Source organism: Apis cerana, linkage group LG1 (assembly GCF_029169275.1).
Source record: "Apis cerana isolate GH-2021 linkage group LG1, AcerK_1.0, whole genome shotgun sequence".
NCBI lineage: Eukaryota > Metazoa > Arthropoda > Insecta > Hymenoptera > Apidae > Apis > Apis cerana.
In genome coordinates this window covers 20,599,605-20,626,280 of record NC_083852.1, presented here as the reverse complement: position 1 = coordinate 20,626,280, position 26,676 = coordinate 20,599,605, and the positions used below count along the sequence as shown (strand labels likewise).

The following is a 26,676-nucleotide window of genomic DNA, read 5'->3' as shown; positions in this document are numbered from 1 at the left end:
ATATATCTATACTAATAAGATATCATCTATTACAAATGCAACTTGCTTCTCCAACCTTCCCTCTCTTTCTCTCCTATCTTTCCAATCGTCGTCTCGTGTCCCATTCACGATCAACCGCGAAACGGTGGTAATAATTAGAACTTAGATGGAAAGGCAATCGGGCTCTCTTCGTAACTCGATTCAGCATACATACATACATATATATACATATATAAAGCCTTCATCGGGCACAGGGCGAACGTTTAATATCAACACAATGGCGGGGGCGGGCGACGACGCTGCTCCGCTGAATTCAACGAGAACGAATCGATGCCGCGTTTCGAATCGGCAGTACTTTGAATAAGAGCCGGCGGTCCGGGGATACAAAATGATGAGATGATTAATGGAAAAGCCGTCATAAAATTCGCCGCCCCCTCCCGCGGCCCCCCAGCGGATGGCCTGATTCACGCGCGCGCGCGCGCTTCGTAAAACGAACGCCCGCGGCTTTTACGACGTGCCTCCTTTTTTTTTCTTCTTTTTTTTTCTTTTTATTTCGTAGGATTTTAATGACGCGCCCTCGAAAAAAAGGGGGACAAGGAAGAGATGGCGGGGAGAGGGAGGAGGAGAAAAATCGGGTAATCCTTTTCACACTGTCGAGCAAAAATCCGAATTAAAAGAATTAACGTGTATCTGAAATAAATACGTGTCGGTTACACGAGCGTTCCGAAAAATGAGATGAGCGAATATCGGACGTGTCAATTGTATAGCGGATTCGAGGAATAAAAGTAAGCGCGGAGAGAAATCGAAAGTTACGAGATGGAGGAAAATTGCGGAAGAAAACTTAACCAAAAAGTAATCGTTAGAAAGAAAATTATTGAAAACTGCTTCTTTCTACCGCGATAAAATTTCGTTGAAAATAAGATTGGCGAGGAGCATCTTAGCATTCGCTCGGTTTCAGAAAATATACGTGGCAAGGGAAATCAAAATATCAGGGACAAACGTATAGATCCACGCGTCTATCCAAACATTCGTCTCTCGGGTAGCGTATCGTACGATACCCGCGTGGAAACGATTTCTTCTCCATCTTTAGCTCGTGACTAACGTCGCTTCGAGTCTTGACATGTGCTACGGTCCCACGACCGAGAAACATTTTGCTTCGGAAAGCTTTGCTTTTTCGTCTTGGCAAAGCGAATACGTAAACAGGTCTGGTGCGCGAACGGAGTTGCGTTTAGGGAAAACTGAAAGGGCGGACGTCGGTAGCCAAGAAAGTCGCAATTTATGAAAGACCGATCCCGCGATCGCTTCGAGTCGGGGAAAATTCGTGGCGAAATGTTCGAAATTGCCCAAGATCCTCATGATGAGACAGACACCAACGTTTCGAAGCTTTCGCCGATACGATGAATTTAAGGTACACGAACGTTTTCGTTATATTATCCGACTCTGGTCGACGAAAATTCGCCTCGACGGCAAAGGAGCCACCACTCGGAGTGTGTGTTGGGATACCTTGGAGCAAGTAACAAACGTGGCCGTTGCGCGCAAATGAGGTGGAAAGAAAAAGGGATGGCGGGCAATCGAGAAGAAAGAAACGAGGAGAAAGAAGGTTCCGGTTCTGAAATTAATATCAGAACCTTGCCCGAGTTCTCGAGAGAGATATCGGTTCGGTTTCACCTTCTCAGCTTTAAACGTGCTCGTAATTAAATTAAAACGAAATCGGTTAAAACCCGTGTAAATGAAAATCCTCGCGTCAGATATTAATTAAATCTGGATTAAAATCATCGCCTAATTATAATTAACGCGATCGATTTCACCGTAAATTATTCTTGAAAATATCTCGTAAAACGGAACCAGGAATTATTACAAATTCGTTGCACCTGTAAACATGCAATTCGTTTATTCATTAAACTCGCAGAAAATCTTGCGACTGCTTAACCTCTTTTAATTTACACGCGAAATGCGGTGAACAACACGGAGAAAATGAGCCTAGAAATTTCACCACAGAGGGGGGAGGGGGAAGAAGAGGGGAGGAGAGAGAGAGAGAGAGAGACGTTCGAAATTTGCGCAAAACGGAAGCGCAGAATGCATTCACGGGACAGAAACGCGCTTACTTAACCGATGCATCGTGATAACATCAGCAAATTCAAATTAACGATGGCACGTGATTTAACGCGTTAAGTGTTGGACTAATTGCGTGGAACGAGCCACTGTCTACACGATCTAAAACCGAAATTTTGTTTGCTGGAATATGAACAGGTAATGGTGAACAGAGCGATGGAGAATTCTTCTCTCAGGGGAAACCAGGGACGGATCGAAAGTGGAACAGACACAATTGGAAGAGACGCGAAAGGAAATCGATCGCTGATTCGCGAAATACGTCGATACCATTGTTCCAATCTCCATCAGTTGTCTAATTTATAAGCCTGCACCAGGCCTATCCGACAACTACCACGTTCCTCTAGTCACTCATCGAATAAATTGATCTCAGATTATTAGAGGGTACGTGTGAATAATCTAACGACCTGGAATCCCGGTTAATAATGTAGTTGTCGGCGGGGGATGATTAAACGAGACGTTATTCCGTGGTTCGTCCATCGGTTCGTCCACCCACGTTTTACACACGCGAGTTTCCACGCGAAATTTTCAAACGCAATCGATCGAATGCAAATATTTTATTTGGCTATTTAGCGACACGACCGGCATTGAAATTCCAACCGGGGAAAACCCAGAATGACACGTTACTCGCCCCTGGTCTCTGTCTTCCTGGTAATTAGAAGCTTCATTTGAATCAATTAATCGCGAATAATTACCCGATTACATTACAAATATTAATCGAATTCTACGCTACACGTACACGTGCATGTACGAAATTATCGATCTAACTAAAATCAAACTAATATCTAATTGATGCGACGAAACAACGTAGCTACGTTCCATCGCTTTTAGATGTGAAATTTTTATTCGGATCATTCGTATAGGAACGACATTGGGGAGAAAAAAATCGAGGTTTCGCTTTCCTCTTATACGATACGATATCGATGAAACGTATCGAAATCGCTGGTAATCATTGTCTTTCGAACAATCGAGCAACCGGAACGTTCCACGATGAGCCGTGCATACGAATCGTCGAATATGAGAGCCGCTTCGTCTATTCACCCGTCCCGATACGCTCGGAATCGTGAAAAACCTCGTGAAAGCGAAGGGAAAACGAAGAGGGAGCAGGTCTACGTCTTATTCGAGACGTTGCCCACCAGACCGAATTAAATACCGATAAGATTTGATCCATTGGAGTCACGTATCCATTTTTTGCGCACCGTTCGTTTCATCCCCGATTTAAATTAACCGTATCTCGGAATTCGAGATTGACACGCGAATTCGTTTGATCGGTTACGAATTATCCGATTCGCAAAATCTATCGATATTAATAATTCCGTATTTTTATCCGTAAAGCATCGTTTATTATATATATATACAAAACGATATTTTTTCCATTCGATTTTTCTCTCTCAAGCGAGATTCTTCGAGCGAGACTTAATAAGCAAATCTACACAAATGCCGGGTCGAAATGCCGGGTGCACCACGAGGTGCCGCGGCTCCATTCCGTTTACGCGAAATCGCAAATCAAACCGAAAAAGCAAAAACTACTCCTCCGCTAAAAGGAAAATAAAATGGAATATCGTTACGTGGCATATAATAATACTTACATAATGCGTTTCATAACAAAGCCATGCGACCCGAAGCGAGACCCGGCACACGTTTTCACGCAGATCACACACTTGATCACCCACCAAAAAAAAAAAGCGGAAACGACGATGAACCGACGTATCTAGGCGTATCTAACGGGTAACCACCAACGACACGGGCAAAACGGGTTGCCGGGTAGGAAGAAGGGGTGTTTCACGCGCGCAAAACGGGATCGACGCCGACTCGGTGATCCACGGCAACGTGTATCGCGTCGAGGCGCTCGTGGTTCTGGCGAACGTGGAATCGCGATCGACTATCCGCGGGAACTCGTCCGTGGGCGATGAAGGATTTGTTTTTTGGTTGACGGGTGAACGTGTCGTTACCCCTTGGCCGTCCGGGGTCGTACTGTGTTTTACCCCGTCGCCCCTTTCTTCGCGGACCCGGCTGCACGAGAACGTGGCGAGCGCAAGCGCCGTTTCCACGCGCCAGCGAAAACCTCGTCGACCCTCCACACGGGGGTTGCTCCCGCGGTCAATGTCACCCGACATCCCTGACTCCGGCTCTTGACACGGAGATATAGCCACTTTGGAGCCAGACGCGGCCCGAACCGGCCCATTTTCCACGCCGATCGATCCCAAAAATTCTCAAACCATTGTCGCTCAGCCTAGCCCCGAGATCAAATCACTTTTTACCACGATGCTTACGATGCTTTTCTAGGATAGATTATTAAGTTGTCAAGTTATTAGTCGTGGAAGTCGGTGGTTTAGATGTTGTTGTTGATGACGATGACGACGATGCTTTGTTATTTTAGACAGGCGAGGGAGTGAATTTGAGAAAATTTAAGAAATTCGTTCTTCTATATCTTTTTTTTGTAGATCGAAAGTGAAGTCTATCACCGGTACGGGTGAAATTTGTAGGATAAAATCTAATGCACGATGAAATCCAAGACCGGTATCCAACGTTCTACAAGTGTTTTGTAGTGTACTTGTAGTCTGTCCACGAGTACAATAAGATTCTTCGAGTACTTTGGCGAATCGATAACGTTCCTCCTCCCAATTCCTTTTTTTCCATTTAGAGTCGTAACAAGTTTCCTCTCGCGAGTACAACTTTTAATTCCTTGCGAAACACCTTTCTTCCCCTAACGATCTAATTTCTAAGTTTATCTAAAATTTATCCCTTCTCCTCGTGATCAATTTACTTTCGAGTAATTTAAAAATCAATCGAACCGAATCCCGATTTCGTTAACAAAACATCAAATTTCGTCCGATTCCGAAGTCGATATCGGTCCAAAGACATTTCCACGGATTATTGAATTACGGAACGCGAAACAGTTCTCCAAGTATGGGGAATCGGAAGTAATACAAGCGTACGCTGACAAAATGTGCTCGGTGTACTTTAACGCGTGGATCGGATGAAACTAATCTGGCCGCTCGTCGTTATTTCAGGATGTTAATTCGCGCATTTAATACCAAAGACTCGAGAAGCTGAAGTAATTAATTCCATCCTCGGAACAGACTATTAGACGTTAATTCACCGGACCGTGACGAACTCAATTTGCGGAACGTTCCTAGCGGAAATGATCCCAGTCTGAGTGAAGTGCTTGCAGTCGATTAACAGGGATCGGCAACGCTTGCCGCGTTTCTCATTCGTTTCAACTTTGGCGACAACAACGAATGCCGTTTATGCATCCAATATGCGCGTGAATTATAACCAGCCGTATCCTACGTTCCCATCGGAATCCAATTCAACTTTCTAACCGAAACCGATCTTCTTCTACCGATCGATAAAAAATTCGAACAATTCGTATTTTTCTACGAGTTTTACGTCAACGATCGTTCGAAGTTATATTTTTTTTACGCGAAAATGTTTTCTTAATATGCAATTTTCCAAATGTTCAAAGAGACCAGACATTCCATTCCTTCTCCAACAGATGCTCTCTATTTTTTCTTTTCTCTAGTAAGTTAAATTTGTATCGAATAATCACCGACATTGTACGGTAACACAACGATATAGAGTCGACCCAGATTCCCAGATGAGAAATTCGATTCCACACGCCCTGTTGAAGCTGTCTTCGTATCGGAGACACAGACTATTTTTTCACGATCAATATTTGCAAAAGAGGGCCACCGAAATTACTTCGCGAACGAATAAACCAACGAATAGCGAGAAAAGACGCGTTCCACGAAAACGTGGAATAGACTTTTATTTTCTCTTTCTTTCTCTCTCTCTTTCTCTCTGTCTCTCAACTATTCGACGTGCTTATATTTTGTACAAATATTGCAATCGCTTGCGCTTAGAAACTGCACGAGTCAAGATGATGAGAAAAGCAAAACTGACGGACGAAGGAGAAAGAAAAAAAAATGCGATGCATTGTAATCCGCGACACGACGCGGGAACTGGGGAAAAGCTTTCTCTTGATGGAGAGAAACTTTTCTATCGGACAGAGAGCAGTCAACGAGACATCGAAGTCGAAATAATTCGCGGAAGCGCGGAAAGTTCAGGATTCTCGTTCGGAAATCGGTGGAAAAGGGGAGAGAAACAAAAAAAAAATTAAAAATATCTCTCTTCCCTTCGTAAAGAATTCCATCGGAAGTATCTTAAAGATACACCGTCCTCTTGAAACAATAAATTTTCCGCCTCGGAGGAAAAAAGCTGCATCTTTTCGATCACGAGCAGACTTCGGTTTATAGCCTTTTTTCGCTTCGGATGAAAGGAACTGGCATAGTGGAAGATGGATTCGAGAAAAAATTATCTACGCCACTATCCGTTTTTTTTTGTACGATAACTCGTATCTCAAACTTCCCTATAAAAATTCATCGGAAAAGAGGCGATAGACGGAGAAAGAGGGGAAAAAAAGTAAAATAAAACAAAACTCGCGATACTCGTGGCCGTGCAAGAATACTTGGTCCCCGAACGTTCTAAATTCTACCTCTCTCTTTCTCTCCCTCCCGACACGGCTTCTGTTTCACGGGTTGACGATAACGCGATTTTTCTCGGATTTCCCCGGATTTTCGTGCGGGAGCGATAGAGATAGAGGAAATGCGAGGCGCGGAGAGCGGCAAGATGCAGAGAGGTGAAGAGGGGCAGGGGGTGGCATGTGGAAAGGCGCCAACAACGGGGCGCACGATTTACGAGGTGTCCCCGGGGAACGCACTGATTTCAAATGTTTCCAACGTCTCACCTTTACCTTCCTCTCTCTTATAACCGTGCCAATATCGAGAACGTTCCTTGGACTAACAATATATCGTGTTATGATATAACTCGGTGCAACCTCACGCGTCGAGAATATATATATATATATGTATGTATGTATAGTACAAAGCAATTTCTTCTTGGTGGAATGGATTGGAAACGGATGCTGAATATGTACGTTTTGTTTGTACGGATTATTTTTCGATCAACGAAAAATGGGGGAAAAAAGAAAGAAAGAAAGAAAGAAAGAGAAGTTTAGAAATTATCGATCATCGGCCGACCGAAGAGGAAAACTTTTTCGACCGATTCAAATCACAAGCAGTGCTCATAAGTCGAGCTCCTTCTCGCCGATAAATTCACGTGGCGCACCTGCTACCGTTCCTGCCACCCTCGCGCGCATCCATCCTCGGTCATAACGGAGAGACGAGAAGCGAAGAGGAAACCGGTTACGTGTCGGGTGTTAAGGCGGGGATTTTTCAATATCGTATTCTATGGTTCGTATAGGAGTAAGTATAGGAACCGTGATGTTCCTTGAATATGTCCTCGAATAAACCAACGCCCATGAAAACTTCCTGTCATCCCCTCCGCTCGCCATTCTTTCCGTCTTTCTTCTCTCTCTCTCTCTTCCCTTCTTTATTTATTCTCCTCCGTTACATTCCCTCGAATCAATTTATCGATTTAATTTTCAAATGGCGAAACCGACGAAGAAGGATGGGAAAAGCATCGACGATCTGCCGCAAAATTATAGCCGCCTATTAGAATTCTCGATTTGCGGGCTGGATTGAATTTAGAACGGACCACTAGCACCGCCATCGATATCGACAAATGGCTTTCAACCGTGCGGATAAAACGAACGTCAATTTCATACGATTTCTCGCGTGTTTCTCGCGATCCGGCGAAGGAAAAGTAAATGGGAAATCCTTCTCTTTTCTTTTTTCCCTCTCTCCCTACGAACGAAACGCGCAACAAGAAATCGTACAATTGCGCTTAACATTATATCGCGAGAAGTAAATGACAAATGGGTGGAATAATCGAAGCACGATTGAGAATAAAACTTGATCTCCTTCTCGAAGATCATCTTTCGTTTCTCCTTCGAGAATAGTGAAATATACGGTGTCTGGCATACTCATTAAAATTAATTTAACGTAAATCTTTGATTCAGGGAAATGAATGGAAGCAACATACTGAGAGCGCGTTTAATTAAATTCCCCTTTTTATTTGGCGAGCGGATTTTAAAAACGCGGATTAAATCAAAACCTCGTTCCTGAATAATCGGCGCGAATAATCGGTGATCAGAATTGGCGCGGAGGCGAAAAATTTCTTTCGAACGAGATATAAATGAAATATTGGAACGAATTTCCCGAACGTATCGTCCGCGATTCACAAATCGAATTCTATCCGGTAAATGTTCCAATAATCCGGCGTCGCGATGCAACAGCGCAAGACGGATTATGCAAGACCCCTCTCGTTATGCTTGCGCTAGAATCCTCGGAACCTGGTTCCAACGTTCACGCCATTTCCCATTAATCTTGTCCATTGTTCCCGCCGTGCGAAACTCTGGATTCTGGAAACGGTCTCGCGTATTATTCCCCCGGCGACGTCCTCGCCTCCACGCGCACAATCGCGCAAACTTCTCGAGCCCGGGAACATCGCGAAATCCAAAGGACGGGAGCCCAAAAATCGGAAGGAAATGCGACCAATACTTTCGACAACTTCGCTCTCCAGCGAGGAAAACTATTTCGAAAGTACACGGAATTGATGTGCTATAGTTTACGGAGCAGCAGTCAAAGAAAGGATGGATCGTATGCATTGTGTGAAAGGTACTCTCGTTCAACGTGAATTTTCAATTTCTTTTCGTGGATAGATCGCTCGAGATCCAACTATTTAAGGGATGAAGTCAACGACAATCTCGCCGGATAATTACACATTTCCAAGTAATTCGAGCCGATCTCGAAAACAGGAATTCTAATTCGTCGGAAGGTTGAATCCTGAGTTCGATGACGCAGTCTCGTGCAAAGACGATCGCGTGCAAGTCGAATCAAAGTTTCCCTCTTCGAGAAATATCCTTTCCCACCCCTTCCCGTTTCGAGGAAAGTTCTCCAGACGGACAGAGCGCCGCGATTTAATTAACGCGCAGCGGGATTTGAATATGAAACTATGCGGCCAGGGAGAGGAAAATAAATTTCGAGGGTGGATTAAACGGCTGCGAAGAGCGTAAACGTATCCCCCGATATGATCACGGGGGGGGAGAAGGAGCTTATGACGGAACAATGTGATTAATTCGAGCTCGCGATGCTCGGACACGAAACGAGCGGGCTGTATCGTCACGTTATATCGACGTTATCATCCCATCCCCCCGAAGCTAGAATGGTGATTACGAACGACCGTCTAACGAGCGTCTAAAGAGAGCCAGTTCTAAGTTCGAGGTTAACGTTATTAAATTTCCTCGGAAATTTAATGATCACCGCTTCTACTTTCTTCTCTGCTTCCACTCGAAGGGGTCGAAAAGGATCGAGGTACGACAAGGGGTAAGATATATCCTTATCAACACCGCTATGAAAAAGTCATCATCCGCGTAACGATGTCGGCTATCGCATCGTGAAGCGGGAAGACGAGCACAAGTACGCACACGAGCTCTGGTTTAAAATATCTGTCCATTAAGAATAAAACATCCCTTCGATCGAGAATTTTGCTTTCGTCAATTTGATCTTTGAACTCGGTGTTACAAGGATTCGCAGAGAAAGATTGGATGGGAGGGGATCGCATGAATTTAACGAGTTCGATTATCTCTAACCATCGTTTCAATAAGATTAAAAGAACGTGGCAATCAAGCTGATTTCTCGGCTCAAGGGAATTCCTCGGAGCGTACGTGAAGGAATAACAGAAATCCAACGAGCGGGCGATAAAACGGAGCCTTACATACCGCGAATTATTCCACATGCAAAACGAAACTCGAGGAGCAAGTTGAGCAAGAACATGAGCAAATTCTAATGTCAGAGAAGTAACGACGCGGGGATGCATCGAGTTTGGACGAGCGGATCGTGTTGCATTTCTCTTCCCTCCCTTCCTCCCTCCCCGCGGTGAAAACAGTAATCAAACTTTGGGTTCGTGAAGGCAAAACCACCCCCATCGAGATCAGCGCGCGCGTTTAAGGGGGTTCTTCCCTTCGTACTTTCCTATCCTCCCACGGCTCGAATATCCGTACGTGGGACTGCAACCACTTCGTATTTACGGTATACGGTAATTTGCTTCAACATACGCGATAACATCGCCGACTTGATGTCCAGCTCGCGGTTCAAATTACACCCGGGATAAACTTTCTCGTGTACATGTACACGTTGATTCGTCGTTAAGAAATGCGTTCCCCAGACGATATCTGCAAGACCTGCCGTCTAGATACAGAGTGAGAACAATATACCCGGCTTAATACACCGTTGAGCGAAATCCAACCAAAGAGAAATCAAAATGATTTCGCTGTGAGAAAATTATTTTTGATGCACTCCCGACACTCTGTTGAAATTTATCCTCCTTGGTTGAAACGTTACTCGACGTTTCGGAAATATAATAATTTTAAAACGTTTTTGTTAGGAAAGGTAAATTAAATTTTGTTCTAGATCGTTGATGTGACTTTAAGGAAACTTTAAACGATTTGACGTGTGAAGAAATATCGAATACATCGAACCATTTATAATATCGATACACGAAGAATATTTTTTAAATTTACCAAACAAATTTACCTTAACAAAAAGAAAGGATACCGATTCCTTGATGTAAGTTTACCTAATAGATTTCTCCAATTAGGAATTAATTATATCCTGATTTAACCCGATCCTCCGTGGATATTCTCCACCCTCCTATCCCGGTTAAAGATAACACTCGGAACTCCCGGACCGTTCCAGTCTATAGAAGACAAATATATCCCCTGGACACGTAGGATAAGTTACAATTGATCACGGATGGGGCGGAAGGGCGGCATGATGCATCGGTCTGTTTGCGGGAAACGAGGGAAAACAGAACGAAAATCCAAGTTTCGCGAAGGTGAAGCCAGCCGGCCCCAGGGCTGACCTCGGTAACGGCCCTTACGGGGTTGGACCAGGCTGGCATTAGTAAGCTGGCTGCCTCCTATAGCATGACCACTAACTGCTACCCGGTCTTAATGGACCGTTTTACCCCGACCAACCGAACGACCCACCACCGTCAGATTACAAGCCTGACCGCCGCGGCTACACTCGCTTAAACCACCCCTAACTCCCTCCGTCGCCCTTTTCCCGCCCTCTTGATCCTGGAACAGCCTGATTGTCGGTACAGTAATGAACACGGCTTAGACAACCTAGACGAGGACGAAACTGGAGACCTGAACCCCTCCTTCTTCTCTCCAATAGCGCCGCTAATTGTTACGGCTCTCTCACTACGGATCCATCACGATGCGATCGCAATTCTCGCGCCACTAATGTCCCGAGAAACGTATTGATTTATCGCGAGAACGGTTTGAATGATACCGAATGTACACTCAATTCTGGCGGATTCTGAACTCTGATTCGACTCGAAACTCTGATCGATCCCGAAATTTGAAAGAAATATATATACGTATATATACACATAGAAGAAGCATAGGAGGCGTTTTCGCGTTTCCAGGAAACAAAAGAGGAACGTTAAATTGTGTCAAAATTTTGTATAATTGAGTCGGATCATAGGAAGAACGGATAATGTTGGATTAAAATTAAAATCGTGAGGTAAGGTCGACGAACGAGGGTGGGTTTTTTTTTCGATCGAGCCGAATTAATCGCGTATACGATTGTTGAAAGGGGAAGGAAATCAAAAAAAAAAAAATAAATAAATAAATAAATAAATAAATAAAAGAGTCAAGAAAAAGTGTTACTCCTAACCTTACGTTATATTATCGTTACAGAGTAACGAATTCACGTGGGGGGAGGGGAGGGGGGGAGGGGGAGTGAAATACGAACCGTGCATTTGCTCGTAATTCCATGCACGGAGAATCAGAATCATTGTCCACGGTAAACAGAACGATAAACGCATTTAAAATCGTGGAAGCGTTATTATCATTGAAATTACGTTAATGAGGGGTCCCAGTTCATTGTTTATGAAGCACCTGACGATTCACTAATGAATTGCAAGAATACGGGAGGGTGAAAGAATAGCCGAGGGTAGGGGGAGTGGTTCGGGGTACGAATGAACGAGTAAGCGCCAGTAACTCTATAGATTCGTACCAACACTCTTGCTTCGCCTCGCCGCGAGAGAGGTTAAAAAAAATAAAAGAAAAGGGGAACGAGCAAGAAGATTATAAACGAAGAATTGAAATAAGAGCAAAAACAAAGACGAAATTCGAGCCTAATCGTGGAAACGATCGCGTTAGAGAGATATTACGTCTTTTTTTGATCGGTTGTAGGCGAATGTCGTAGACGAGGAATGATTTGTATCCTGCCACGGATATTTTACGCACGAAAATTTGAAGTTTCAGTCAATGAAGGAAAACGCGGAGATAACGATCCTTCCATACTGTTGGCTGACCGTTTGCAGAGCGTTCTTCAACCGTTATCCGAATCCGTATTCCCTTCACGTTTTAACAGAGGACACGGTGCACCGAGAAATCAAAGATGGCAAATTTTTGAGCACGAGAATATTCTGTAAAACCGCCTCCCTGCCGAATTTGTTCAAGAAATTCGTGAAGAAACCCCAGGTTACTATTATACCACCACCACTCTCTCTCTTTTAGATTTCTATCCATGTCTCTCTGTTTTCGTCAACGTAACGAACTCGATTGCCGGTTAGAGGAGAACCCTTTTTCAATTTGGCGACAAATTAACAGGTACTGATACTCGAGGAGGTTATCATCGACCTGTACACGAAACGTTTGATCTCGTTAACGAGAAATCTCGAGCACAAGAAGCTGTTGGTCGCCTCGGAAACGACAGAGTACGTACCCAGCTACTACGACCCAAATAAAACTGTAATGACACGGCGCACGACCATTCAATCACCTCTGAAAGGTCTTACGGGTCGAACGATCGAGAAAATTTGTCAAATCACTTCGATCAGAAACTCCAAGAAAGCGATACAGGTAAAAAAAATTACGAGTCGAAATTATTTCAATTGAAATATATTTAGACGATGACATCGACGTTATTCCAGGGATTCTTGTACGTTCTTGCCCACGACAATGAAAGAGCCAAACGAGGACAGGATATCACATTCGGTTAACTTCATAATATGGCTTTACGTTGTTTATGCTTTGTTACATCTATTGGTCTTTTTGTTTGATTATTTTTTATGGAAAGTTAAATTTCAAGTTTATTCTATTCTAACGTGTTAATACACACACACACACACACGTATATATATATATTTGTAAGTTCTATCTATATGTGATTTTTCTAAAGTGATTAATATTTTTATATAAAGGAAAAAAATTTGTAAAATATATTAACGATAAAAATTTCAACAAGTTAAAGAAAAAAACGATTTTGATACACGTGCGCCTCTTTCAAATTTCTCGTTGAATCGAGCGAACGGAATCGAACATATCCAGGGAACGGAATAGAAACGAATATAAGAGGAATATAAGAGGAATGCAAAGTTCTATCCAGAAGACGAATGTATCTCGATCGATTGACGTTCGGAAGAAATCTATGCGCTTCATCTCTCGACAAGAAATATATTTGCATTTCTACCTTCGATCGAATCATCCTTCTTTTAACAATTGGGGTGAATCACGATAATGGAATCAAAATAATGCACTTATTTCCGGGTGAAACGTATATATTGTCGAAGGAAGGAAAAAAGAATGGCAGAATATCTCGTAAAGCTCGCGTCAAACTCGCGAGTAGAAATTAACGAAGTAAATCGATATCGAAAAATAAATACGATTCGAGCGAAAGTTTAAATAACAATTTTCCATTACTCTTTAATACAAAATCTCATTCCCGGTAATGCGCGGTCACCATCGTGTGATACATATTTCAGCGTCGAACGCAACCCCAAAAAACCATTATTTCACTCATCCGTCCACCCCTCGTCATTCGTTCTCTACAACCTATGTACGCGGTGGGGTTATATAGACCACCACTGTCCTATATTACGCACCACCCACACGCCTATCCTGCGAGCATTCATGCGTAGCAGTAACGTATGGCACGACGAAACCGCCCCATCACCACCGGAACCTTTCTCGTACTACAATAAAATTTCATGGCTAAGCTGCCTCTTATTAGATCCCCCAAAAGTGCCCTTCGTCTTATTCGCGACGTAAATCCTTGGCAACTCCCTTCTTCGTCTTTTTCACTTCCTCGCGTCCCTTATATTGATTGAAATCGAATCAAGTACGAATAAAGTCTCTAAATTTTTGCGAAAATTCCTTTCCTTCCCTTTAATCTTTTTATTACGTAGATAATAACAATTCGATGGAATAAAAGAACGAAATAGGAACAAACGATCTCCTTATTATTCGATTTATCCCCAAAAGGATTTATAATTATCCGGACAACGATATTTAACGATATTCCGTAGTTTTTCCTCCTAGCCGTCCAATGGACACTCCAGCTGTGGCAAATTTGCACGAAAGCGAACTCCGTGAAACAATCGTATAGGACGAAGAACGGCTGTTAATTGGGTGCAAGTCGAAAAGCGATTTTCACTTCGAGATTCATTATCAAGAGTTTAAAAAGGAATTATCGTTGGGGAGGGGAGGAGTGAGGGGCATTTATGATGAAAGGGGCTGAATGCGCGCTTTGATAGGCAAAATTCGAAATTCGGGGCAAGATAAATATGCGGGTTCTCCTGCCAAGAGGATTTTGTTCGATAGGAAAGCACCGGTGAGAAATAATAGAGGGTCAGCTGCGCGGGGCGGATGTCATTACCAGTCGCCGCATAAAAAGCTGTCTCTCGTACAACAGACTATTTGCAATTAGCACAGTACAATCCCTGTGTCGGCAAAGCAACGTAACATCCAATATTTCTCGTCCCTGCGTATCCCTGCGTATTCGGAAATTTTTTTTTTTTTCCCCCTCTATGGACATCACAACCATACCGCGTAAAACACAAATATTATCCCTCGAATTGATCTATGTGTGTATAAATAAAGTGAAAAATGAAATATTTAATTTCTAATTCTCTCTGGAAAATATAATCAACGATTTGTCACGTTTAAATATCATATAAAATAAATAAACTGATAAAAATAGCGAAGGGGGGAAAAAAAAAGAAAGAAAATAAATGACTGAACATATCTCGCATTGATGATAGATGCTAAAAAGCACTCTAGGAGGAAAGTTTCATGCGTTTCCTTTTTTTTCACCCCTTTCAATCCATGTTGCTACGCTAGGCAAAAAACGTGACCACAGGAACATGAAAGTCTTAATGAGCTCTCTCGCTAACGAGAAACGAGTTTGTTCAGGTGAACATCCGTTTCTCGACATATACACGCTAGGCCCGTTGAAAGCTGCTTTTCTAGGATTGGCGTAATTCACCGTTAACGTGATCATGGCTCACAATATATTCTACTAATCGCGTCAGTTCGAATCAATCTGCAATCCGCTTTCCCATTGGAACATCGAAATATTGTATAAAAGTTAGCAAGAGTCCATCCGCTAATCAGCTTTCTCATTACGTGCTAACAAACTAACCAACTACGGAATATTCATACTTCAACGATAAATTTCGATAAATTTCTGTGATTCTTTCAATTGGATATTAACGAAAATATATGCGTTTTATTTTTAAATATCATAATTTTAATAATAAAATTTAATAATAAAATAATAAGAATTTGAAAAGAACTAATTTATTCTACTTTATTTTCTATCGAAGATTATTTTAAAAAATTATGAACGAATCAAAGAGCCAATCGATTAATGTTATATATTTAATTACGACTGGAACTATTCTGAAGAGAATACGAAAAAAACGACATGAATTAACTATGCATCCCTTTCTTAGGGAATATAAAAAAGAGACCTAAATTTTTTTCTCCAATCGATCGGACACAAAGAAATCCCGTTGATTCTTTCTCAACCATAATTTCGAGCAATATTTTCAATATTCGAAAAGATAAAAAAAATAATTAGCTGAAGAAATAAAATAAAAAAAAGGAATAATATATATTATTCCGGAAGATGGATCAAAGCTTAGGCTTAATCCGTTTTTGGACCTTTCAAATTTCCGTCAAACGAATCTGATTTCATCTTGATGTAACACCGAAATGGAAGACAATGAAGAACGGTAGGAAACGGAGAAACAAGGAAGACAGAGAACAACGAAGCCTTAGCTATCTTCAGTCTGCTGGTGTTACCACGACTACATTAGGCGGCTTATCCGCTCATTATGCGGCCCGACGATCGCGCTTATACTACAAACCCTCGACCTTTCCGTTAAGCTCTCCGGTTTTGGATCAACACACTAACGTTCTTCCTTCCTGAATCAACCGCGATTAACCCAACACGATTCCAAATCATATGGCCTGTTACAAAATTTTAATTCAACGTCGATTACCAAGCTTAAATCGAATTTAAGTCTTTTAATAACAATGAATCCACCGCGCGTTAAATCGAAGTTTTTACGATCACCGAGTTTGCTCGTAAAAAGGAAAATCTATTGTATGTAATTATAGTTATATTGTATAAAATTATAGAACGGTTAAGATCGTATCGATTTATAGCGTCGATTCAATTTCTATCAAAAGATTTGGACGAGAATGTCCAAATTTGTTAGAATGAACTTTAATTAAAGACAGGACGGATCGGGAAAATTTATCGCCGTCGACGATTCTGAATGCATAGATCGATCGTGGAACGAAAGTAAAAGAAAAGCCCTGCTATTCGGTGAAAAGAGTGCACTTAACGTGGCGGATATATATCGTTCCATGAGATGGAGTGGAAGTGATATGTGGCTACGGTTACCGAACCGACTAAACGTACTATTTATTGTTCAGTTACCAGATTCCTTGGAAAATTCCCCAACAATCGCAAAGAACGCATATTTAAGAATTAACGATTTTTATTTTTATTAAATTTTTAAACAACGGATACTTATATACGCATGGCTATACTAATTGCCGAATAATTTTATTATATAAAAAAAAATTATCCTACCGAGATGCACCAAGATATATAATTTTTAATTTCTTTTGTATTTAATATTTTTAATTTCAAATTAAAATTTGTGAAAATTTTATGCTTAATACTTGTATTAAAATTATTTTTGAAATTTAAACACTTACAAATTATCAGATGACATGATATTAAATAAATAAATTATTAAAAATCTGATGAAAAATACATATATTTATCAAAATAAAAAAAAATTAAAATAAAAAAAATTATAAAAATTTTTATATATGTATTTGTCAATAAAAAATATTTTAATTAATAATAATTGTTGAAAATTAATATATTTTGTAATATAAAATACGATTTTATTATTAGCGACAAATATGCCATCTTATGGTTATTGACCAAATTACGACATTCAAATTAAAGTTTTCCCGCGCAATAGAATGCAAGAACGAAATGCGCAATATGCGTAGAATGAAAAAATTAATATGAATATTAGTTAATATTAGTTAATAATAATGTTAGAAACTTTGTACTTATTGTATAGAACTACAAAAGCGTTATATTTCTGCTATTATTTTCTAATTCTGATTTATATAAGGAAAAAAAAACTCACCGAGCCCTGATGACGCCGTTGCAATAGCAATCGCCGTTTTGACATCATGACTTGATAATTCTTCATTGTTTTTCACAAATTGCCAATCTTCTCGTAATTTTTTGAGCTTTTCCTATTAAATATACACAAAACTGAACACAAAATTGATCACAAAACTTAAAATAAAAGTTACGAACAATCAGCCACCTGTCGCGCACGCTAGTTCGAATAAAACTGACTTACATTAATCAGAGCGCCACCTTTCAAAATTAATTTTTCCTATATAACTAGAGACGTAAATATAGTAACATTTCCCTTTTATTATTGGTACTTTATAATAAACTAGAATATTCAAATATTTAAATCAAACATTTAATGAATTTATTATATTTTATTTTCTCTAAAAAAATTCTATTTTTTATTTAAAATTGTATAAATTGTATTAAATTCTATTTAAATTGTATTAAATTTTATTTTTTTATTTAAAACTATTAAATTGATTATATTAAATTCTATTTAAATTGTATTAAAGTTATATTTAAATTAAAAATTTTCAATTTTTTATTATTTTTTACTTACTTGTAATTCTACAGAAATAGGTTGTTTTGCAGACTCGCATTCTTTCTCTAAATTAGTATAATTTTCTAATACATCCTTTACTTCCATTTCTCGATCTTCAACTTTGATCTATATAAATATAAATTAATTTTTTTATATATTTTTAATTTTTTCTTATAAATATATACATATTTTTATATTTACCATAATATTGTTAATAATTTCTACTCGTTCTTGTTGGGGTAATTCTCGGGATATATTTATTCTCGCTCTAGTTTCCATGACCCAAGCCATAATAGTATCCAAAGTACAAATATATTTTTTAAGAGATATAAGTTTATTTTCAACATAGTCACGATGATTGGAAAGGTTTATATTAGCCTAAAAAATTAATTAGAATAATTTAAATTATAATTATTTATAATTATTAAACAATAATATATGATTTATTATAAATAAATTTAATATGATACCTTATCCATATCTGAAAGTAATTTATTACATTCATCTTCTCCCAAAGAAATATCATTTTGATTTATTATTAAATTCTGTAATGATCTTTTGCGAGAAGAAAGTTCTTCTTGTCTAGCCTAAAAATAAAAATTATTTTATATTATATTATATAGAATTTTAAAAAATCTATTATGTGTAAAAAATATAAATATATTTATCATTTAATATTTAATATTTATATTTAAAAAAAAATAGAAAAAAATACTAAAAAAAATAGAAAATAAGAAAAATAGAAAATAGAGTTGCTATTTATGTCTTGGCACACTTTATGCACAGTTTATGCAGTCATGACATGAAATGTATTATTAGATTCAGTTTCAATTTATTTTATAACATTATAACAGTCAAGTTAAACATTATTGAACTACATATTTTACTGAAAATGTTATCAACTAATAATTCATAAACTTATATTTAAAATTATATAATATGAGTGATGTGAAACATACTCATAGTAAAGTTATATAAATCAGTAAACATATCAAAATTGTATTAAATAAATAATATGATTTTAATAAATTTTAATAATACTATGCCTTTTTAAAATTTTAATTATTTTATAAATGCATAAATTTACCTTAATTAATGATAATCTTATTGATAAAGAAGTCTCATCTGAAGGATTTGCTGCTGACACCAACAAAGAATTGATTTGTTCTAATATATTATAAGCACTTTCTAAAATTCTGCCTTCATTGTTCACTTTCTTTTCCATAGCAAAATTCCTTTAAAAATCACATAATTATTAAATTAATGTATCAAAAGTATTAATTACAAATAATTATTAATAATTAAATTATTTAAAAAAATTCAAATATTAAAATATATAAAAAAATCGATATATAAAAAAGATTTAATTATTATATATAATTTAAATATAATTTAATCTGTGCTTCTTTATTATACGAGGTTATTCTGAGTTGATTATTACAGCACTAAAGACAAATCACAACTGAAATAACTCAGTAGCAGAAAAAGCTTAGCTTTCTGTACTATATATAAGTTAAATAATGAATTATTATTTCATTTATTAATATATTTATTAATATATATTTATTAATAAATTCATGAAAAATTAAATAAATATATAATTATATTTATATAAATTTTAATTAATATTTTTTCATACTTTTCTTTTCGTGTATTTAAGTCCGTTATAATATTTTGCCAACGTCGTTTTATGGTTTCAATCATTTCTCTTAATTCCATCATATCTTCAGCTTTAGCACGAGTTAAAATACTAGCACTTGAAACGTTAATATTATTCATAATTCTTTGCATCCTAGAAATCTCTTGTTCCAATTCAAATATTTTTGTTCTTGATATTTTAGATTGACCAAGAGAATTTAATTTTTTTAATGAATCTTCCGTTTTATCTAACCAATCGGAAAAAGACCGACATGTATTGCAAAGTTCTTTCCATTTTTCATAACATTTATTCCAACGATTATATCTTTCTACATAACTCTGATTAACATTTATCCATTCATCTCGTAATTTATCACTCAAACGTCTAATTTGTTCACCTTGCTCTCTTCTTAACTGCGAAGCAACATTTTCAAAAATAGTGTTGATTTCTTCAATGCTTGGTTTTAAAATATTTAATGCATTATTAATTTTTTTTAAACATTCTTCTTGATTTGAAAAAATTTCATAATCATCACCATTCAATGGCACGGAATTTAAAGATCTCGTCACAGTTACAACAGCTTCTCTAATCTTATTAACTCTGGCAGTAAATTCTTGCATATCAACTCCTCCAACATCCTGAAAAATGTAAAATTAAAAAAAAAATTATTCAATAAACGAAAAAGAAATAGAAAATATTATATAAATATTATATAAATATATATAATATAACATACCACTTCAACTTTTTTGTCTGTCACATGTTTGTCCTTATCCTTACTACCACTAAATCTTTTAAATTGTGAACTAACTTCTTGCCATCTATTGTTAATGCTATATCTTATAGTTTCAGCATATCCAATATTTAATTTTTTTAATTCAATAGCTAATTCATTTAATTTTTTGATCTGTTCTTGTTTAGCATCAAATTCTACAGTAAAAGATTCTAATTGCCCCTCATAATTATTTACTTGTTCAAGTTTTAATGGTACATCTCGAAACCAATCTTCAAATTCGGCAATTATGGCATTATATTGTCTTAACATTTCTTCTCCTCTTTGTGCTTGTGTGCGCCTTGTTTCTATTTCGGACATAACTTGATGCCATTTGCTTCTTAATTTATCTTGATGTTCATTTTTTATCTTCTCAGCTCTAACAGGATCAGATATATGTACTGTCATAACTAGACCATCACCTTTACTGATCAAAGCTGCTGCATCTGGAGCAAGAGTACTAACTTCTCCTTTTAGTACCTGAAATATATAAACATATATTGAACAAATAACGTATAATTCATAATAAAAAACATGTAAAATATTTTATATTTATTAATATATATACACATATTTATGTACATATTTATATATAATATATATATACATTTTGACAATTTTTATATTTATATAAACATTAAAATTATTTTTAAAATTACTAATTTTTGTTTATTAATCACTTCTAAATTTTTAATATTTTAATTTTTAATATTCAAATATACTTTAAATTTATTAATGTTATAATTACAAAAATTTTTAAAAAATATAATACAAACTTCTAGTCGTTTAGTTGGATCTTTTTCATTACTGATTCCACTGATGCTCATCAACATGACATCCATTCTATGTAACATTCGTTGTGCAGCTTGTTCAAATTCCAAAATACTTTTTTCTAAGCCTGTTCTGGATAAACTAGTTGAAATTTTAAAAGGCCTCTTATCACTAGAAATCTTCGTCTCTATTTTATATTGTATTTCTTGGGATAATTTTTCATTCTGTATCTATATATAACAAAATTATAAGAAAATCCATAATGAATTAAATTTTTTTATACATTCATATGTTAGCCTTCACCTACATTATATATATCTACCAAATGTTAAAATTTTAATTGTTATTAATTGTATTATTAATATTGTGTTAGGAATTGTATTATTAATATATGCGTACATTGTACATAACATAGAAATAGATCTTACAATGGCAAGATAAATGCTATTAGAATTACCTTGCCCAAGAGGTGCTCAATATGCTCCTTTGAATTTGAATCTTCTCCTTCTGAACTGGAACTTCCAACATCAATTTCTGTATCATCAGAAAAAATTAAAACATCATCTGTTTCTTTATCGCTTCCGTAAAAACTTTCACAATCCTCTAGTGTATCATCTTTTGAAATACTTCTAGCACGTCTAAATAACATCAATTTTATATTTCTTTCATAATCATTATTATGATTTTCATTACTATGCAATTTTGAAAGATCTTTTTCAAATGTTAATTCTTTAACATTACTGAGCTCTTTTTTGCTTTTTGTAGAATTAATTCCTGATGTGAGAACAAGATCAGCAGAACATCGTGAACTTAATTTTGTATTTATTTCATTATCTTCAAGTATAAGATATTCAGCTATGCTATCTTTATCTTTCCACGCGGAGTTTTTTTCAAATTTGTTTACTTTACATGAAAATTGTGATTTATAATTTGAAATTTGATTATCAGTTGAAGTATCCTCAACATCTAATTTCAGAGTTAATTTTTTAACATTTTTCGCAGAATATGAATCTATTATTTTTTTCTTCTTCAATATAGGAATAAGTTCTCTTTTGTTATTGACAGTTTGATTCCCATTACTAATTGCATTTTTACAAACTTTTATCCTACTTTCTTTATCTTCTGTATCTGTATCTACTGATTCTGGTTCAGTTTCTGTATCTTCAATAATTTCTACTCTTTCAACAACTTGTGGCTTTAATCCTGCACTGACATTTGCACTTGGTAATATTACGTGATTTTCAGGAGATGCAACTGATTTTATTATTTCCATTTCTTTCACTTCTACAATACGAAAAGGATTCATCTGTGTGTTATAGTTTAATGGTTTGGATTCTGTCGTAGTCAATGTATTGGAAGAAACTTGAGAAAATAATGTGCTATTTTTGGACAAAAAAAATTCTTCGTCGGCCATGTATACATCTGTATCAGGAGATAAAGAAGATAGATCGTCGTCAATATGAACAACTTGTGGTTGAGAAGTCTGAACAACATCAGGTATAGAGCTCATGTCTAATTTTCGTCTAACAGTTCTACTAACATCTACAATTTTAGCTTTTACTTTCTCAGATTTTGCGGAAGATTTTCGGCTTCGATGAACAATATCAACTGGTGAACTTTCAGGTGTACAAATAATATTACATTGACTTTCATCAAATGCGGGATTAAGATATCCTATGCCATATATTTCCTCATTCTCATCTATCAATTTATTTTCTTTTTTAGCTAGTTGCATTGAAGTTTGATCTTGTCTAGACAATTTAGTACGTCCATAATTGTCTCTCCCCTTTGTTTCTCCCATTTTACTTTTTATTAATAAACTGTCTGTGATTTTGTGGATCCATTCCTGTGAAAATATGATAGGTAACAGAAAATTCATGGACAGTTAATTGAAAGAGCATTATTAATAGTATGACAATATCAAGCATGGCCAAAATGAAAGTGACAATGCATTTCATTGTGCAAACAAAGCTTTTTCGTTGCGTGTATCCATCACCAGTACAAAAATTTTGGAGTACAATTCTGTTCATTTTTTATTCGTTCTTTTACAAATCATATTCAGACTTCTGTATAAAAATCTACATAAGGGGAGAGACAATATCATAAATGATCCAACAAATATTTTCCATCCACCAAAGTTTATATCTGCTTTTTATTAATAATGACAGTATTATTTACATAGATAGAGACACCTCTTGGACAAGATCAAAATGATCTATAAAACTTACTAATATAACTTATATAATATAATGCCCAGACACATAATGAAATGTTAAATATATGAAATATTAATCGAACTTAAATATAATAAAATATATATATATATATATAAAATTTATTTATGTGTAAATTTTTAAAAGATTTAAAAAATTAAAAAATTTTAAAAAACATATAGAAAATAAAATTATAAAAAAAATTTAATAAAAAAATAAAAAATAAAATTATTATAAATTATTATAAATTATAAATTAATGCATTATTAATTAAACTATACTTTAAACTTTAAACATAAAACTTTTACGTATTGTATCAACTAATTTTTCATTGAAATTGAAACATTATTTTATAAAAATATCATAATTATATCATTGAAATAGTTATATCATTATTACATCATTGAAGAAATGAAAATTTTTTCGATAAGATATACGTAATGGTACTATAAAGCACAAGCATTACATATACCAAATGTTAAGATAAAGAAGAAGCAATATAAGCAATGAGAAAACAAGCAATGAATGATATTTAAATTTATTACACAAATATTTATACGTACTTGAATTCTATTAGATATATCCTCCCATTTCTTACAAACATCTGAAACTTTCGGGTAATAAGTATAACGTTGTAGTTGGTTGACTTTTGGTTTTGCTTCAATCATTTCGCTTTGAACAGCCTAAAAATTAACATAAGTTATTAAAAAAATTTTTTAAAATATATATACGTAATTTATATACGTAATTAAATACGTAAAATATATATACGTAATTTATATACGTAATTATAATTAATATATTGTAATCAGAAATCATTATTTACTTTGCATTGTTCAAAATGATTTTCCGTCAATTGATCAACCGGAACACTATCTAATTTATTTAGTTTTTCCTCAACTTGTAAAAGCCATGCTTTTATTTCATCAACATTAGGCTCTTCCTAAAAATATAAAAATTGGATCACTTAAAATATTTAAAATACGCTTTATATTAATATTAATCTTTTTATGTATAATAAATTTACCTCTGAAGCATTACATAATCTTAATCTCTTTTCAGTATTTGCTAATCTAATAACAACATCTGATAATTTTTCTTTAAGTTGTTCTAAATACATAGGATCGCAAAGTTTAGAAAATTCATCCTGTGAATTTAACAATTTATCTTTTATAACGTTTAATCGTGGTATTACTTCTGTTAAGGTTTCCTATTTAAGCAATTTCATAGTTATTTGTTTTTATAAAAAAATTGTAAAATTTATGTACTTATATATTAATCACATACTTACTCGTACATATATCGCATTAACTGGAAGATCAGGCATATTTTTTTGATTATCCAATTCTTTATTAATACTATCTATAGACATATTAATATAAGACATATTTTTATACATATCGCGTGATAAATCCAGTGCTGTTTCCAAACATGCTTTTGATTCAGTTATATGTAAACCCAACTACAATAATGAAAAATATTTTACATAGAAAATAATATTCTATTAAAAATATATATATTGATATTATGCGTATTACCTTATTATATAATTCTTTTAACATATCAATTCGTCGCGAAAATTTTTCTGGTTCAGTGACACTTTTTTCTTCAACTAATTTTCTACCAGTTATTATAATATTTTCTATCTCACTTTTAATTTCACTTAATGTTTGATAAAAACGCTATAAAAAAATAAATGATAACATTTGAATTTATCAAAATATATTTTTTATAATTTATAAAAATATTAAATTTATTATATATAATTTACATAATAAATAATTTATTACCAGACAATGTTTAAGTTGACCTTCAATAGCTTCTGGATCTTCTGAAGACAGTTCTAATAAACAAGTTGCTTCTTCTATTCCTCTAAGTTCCCGTAAAGCTCTGGATAATCTTGGTTCTAAATTGGTTGGACATCGAAAACGTTGAAATTTCTGTTGAACTTCAGAGAATTTCTGTTCAATGAGAGTTAATTGTTCTTGTAATCTGAGTGCTGCTTCTTGTTTTCCAGAAGCCTTGTAGGATTCAATTTGTAATGCCATTTCTTGAAGTGTAGATCGTTGATGTTCCATTTCTTCCATTAATTTCTAAAGTTTGATTTATATATTTATATATTTATATATTTAATATCAAAAGAAAATTTATATTTATCTAATTTTTTTCCCGATTTATAATTAAAAAAAAATGTATTATATATTTCTTATTTTATATTTTTGCAAAAATAATACAAATAATTTTCTATCATGCTTCTTAGAAGCAATGTTTTATATACAATGTTTATTGATGTAAGAGCAAAAAATGAATTTTACATTTTTAGTACATATATTATATTAACATATTTTTGTATTAATTTGTAAATGAATCATATTTTTTTCAAATAAGTGTTCAATAAAAATAACAAAAATAACAGACCTGATAATCATGAGGCAAATCATCAGCTGTAAGGTCACAATCAAGACGTGCTGTTAGTACAGAATCTATTTGCGTTAAAGAATGCTGAAGAGCAAGAATACGTCCTTCTGATTGTTGTGCTTGCTTCACAGATCCTTCCAGCAGCTTTGCTCGCTGCCCTGCCTACTCAAAATATAATTCTAATTTTCTAACTCAATAATTGTGTAATATATATTATTAAATAATATTCAACAACAGAATTTTTATTAATATTTAAAAAATCATTTAAAATTTAAAAAGATATTATATATATATATATATAAAAATTATTTGCCTAAGAATATTAAAAATTTTTTAAAATTTATCCAAATAATAATTATTAAACAAAGAAAAAAATTTATAATTCATACAAGCAACAATAATATTTTGAAGCAGAATAAAAAAACAAACTAATCAATGAATATGTAAATAAATAAATAAATTTTTTGCTAATGATGCATGCAGTTAAAGATAAATACAATTTTTTGTTATGAACAAAATCAATATTTCAAACATAACATTACATATAATGATCATCATACCTGATTATTTAAGCTTTCCCAACGACTTGTTAGATTCTCTACATCTGTTTGAATGGACTGTGTCATGATGTTACTTTCAATCAATTGTTTACCTATTTCTTGTATCTTTTCAAGTCTTAATTCTGGATGATTTCGTATATAATTTTCTAAATCCTTTTCAAGGCAAAAATTTATTATTTTTTTAAAAATTATAAAAGTTTGTCCAATACTATAAACTATATTAAATACACTTAC

General features: G+C 35.4%; 1 protein-coding gene across 22 annotated transcripts in view; it reads right to left on the bottom strand.

Annotated features, from left to right (window-relative positions):
* The window catches only part of LOC108003197 (dystrophin, isoforms A/C/F/G/H), a 419,614-nt gene that overhangs the window by 375,514 nt on the left and 17,424 nt on the right, over positions 1–26,676 (bottom strand). For 18 of the 22 annotated variants that reach the window (XR_009828767.1, XR_009828769.1, XR_009828768.1 and 15 more), the window contains 17 exons: positions 26,443–26,595; positions 25,883–26,044; positions 25,255–25,557; positions 25,003–25,146; positions 24,756–24,926; positions 24,492–24,674; positions 24,291–24,407; positions 24,028–24,147; positions 21,709–23,097; positions 21,257–21,481; positions 20,445–20,960; positions 19,709–20,346; positions 19,157–19,304; positions 18,540–18,656; positions 18,271–18,447; positions 18,088–18,195; positions 17,530–17,641 (listed from right to left, as the gene is read on the bottom strand). Coding sequence is in view for 19 of the 22 variants with exons in the window: in XM_028669405.2 (XP_028525206.2) it covers positions 17,530–17,641; positions 18,088–18,195; positions 18,271–18,447; positions 18,540–18,656; positions 19,157–19,304; positions 19,709–20,346; positions 20,445–20,960; positions 21,257–21,481; positions 21,709–23,097; positions 24,028–24,147; positions 24,291–24,407; positions 24,492–24,674; positions 24,756–24,926; positions 25,003–25,146; positions 25,255–25,557; positions 25,883–26,044; positions 26,443–26,595 (4,783 nt within the window). In the remaining 3 variants the exon portion in view is untranslated. The remainder of the gene's footprint in view (positions 1–17,529; positions 17,642–18,087; positions 18,196–18,270; positions 18,448–18,539; positions 18,657–19,156; positions 19,305–19,708; positions 20,347–20,444; positions 20,961–21,256; positions 21,482–21,708; positions 23,098–24,027; positions 24,148–24,290; positions 24,408–24,491; positions 24,675–24,755; positions 24,927–25,002; positions 25,147–25,254; positions 25,558–25,882; positions 26,045–26,442; positions 26,596–26,676) is intronic. The other 4 variants (XM_062070823.1, XM_062070824.1, XM_028669407.2 and 1 more) reach the window with 3 other exon arrangements.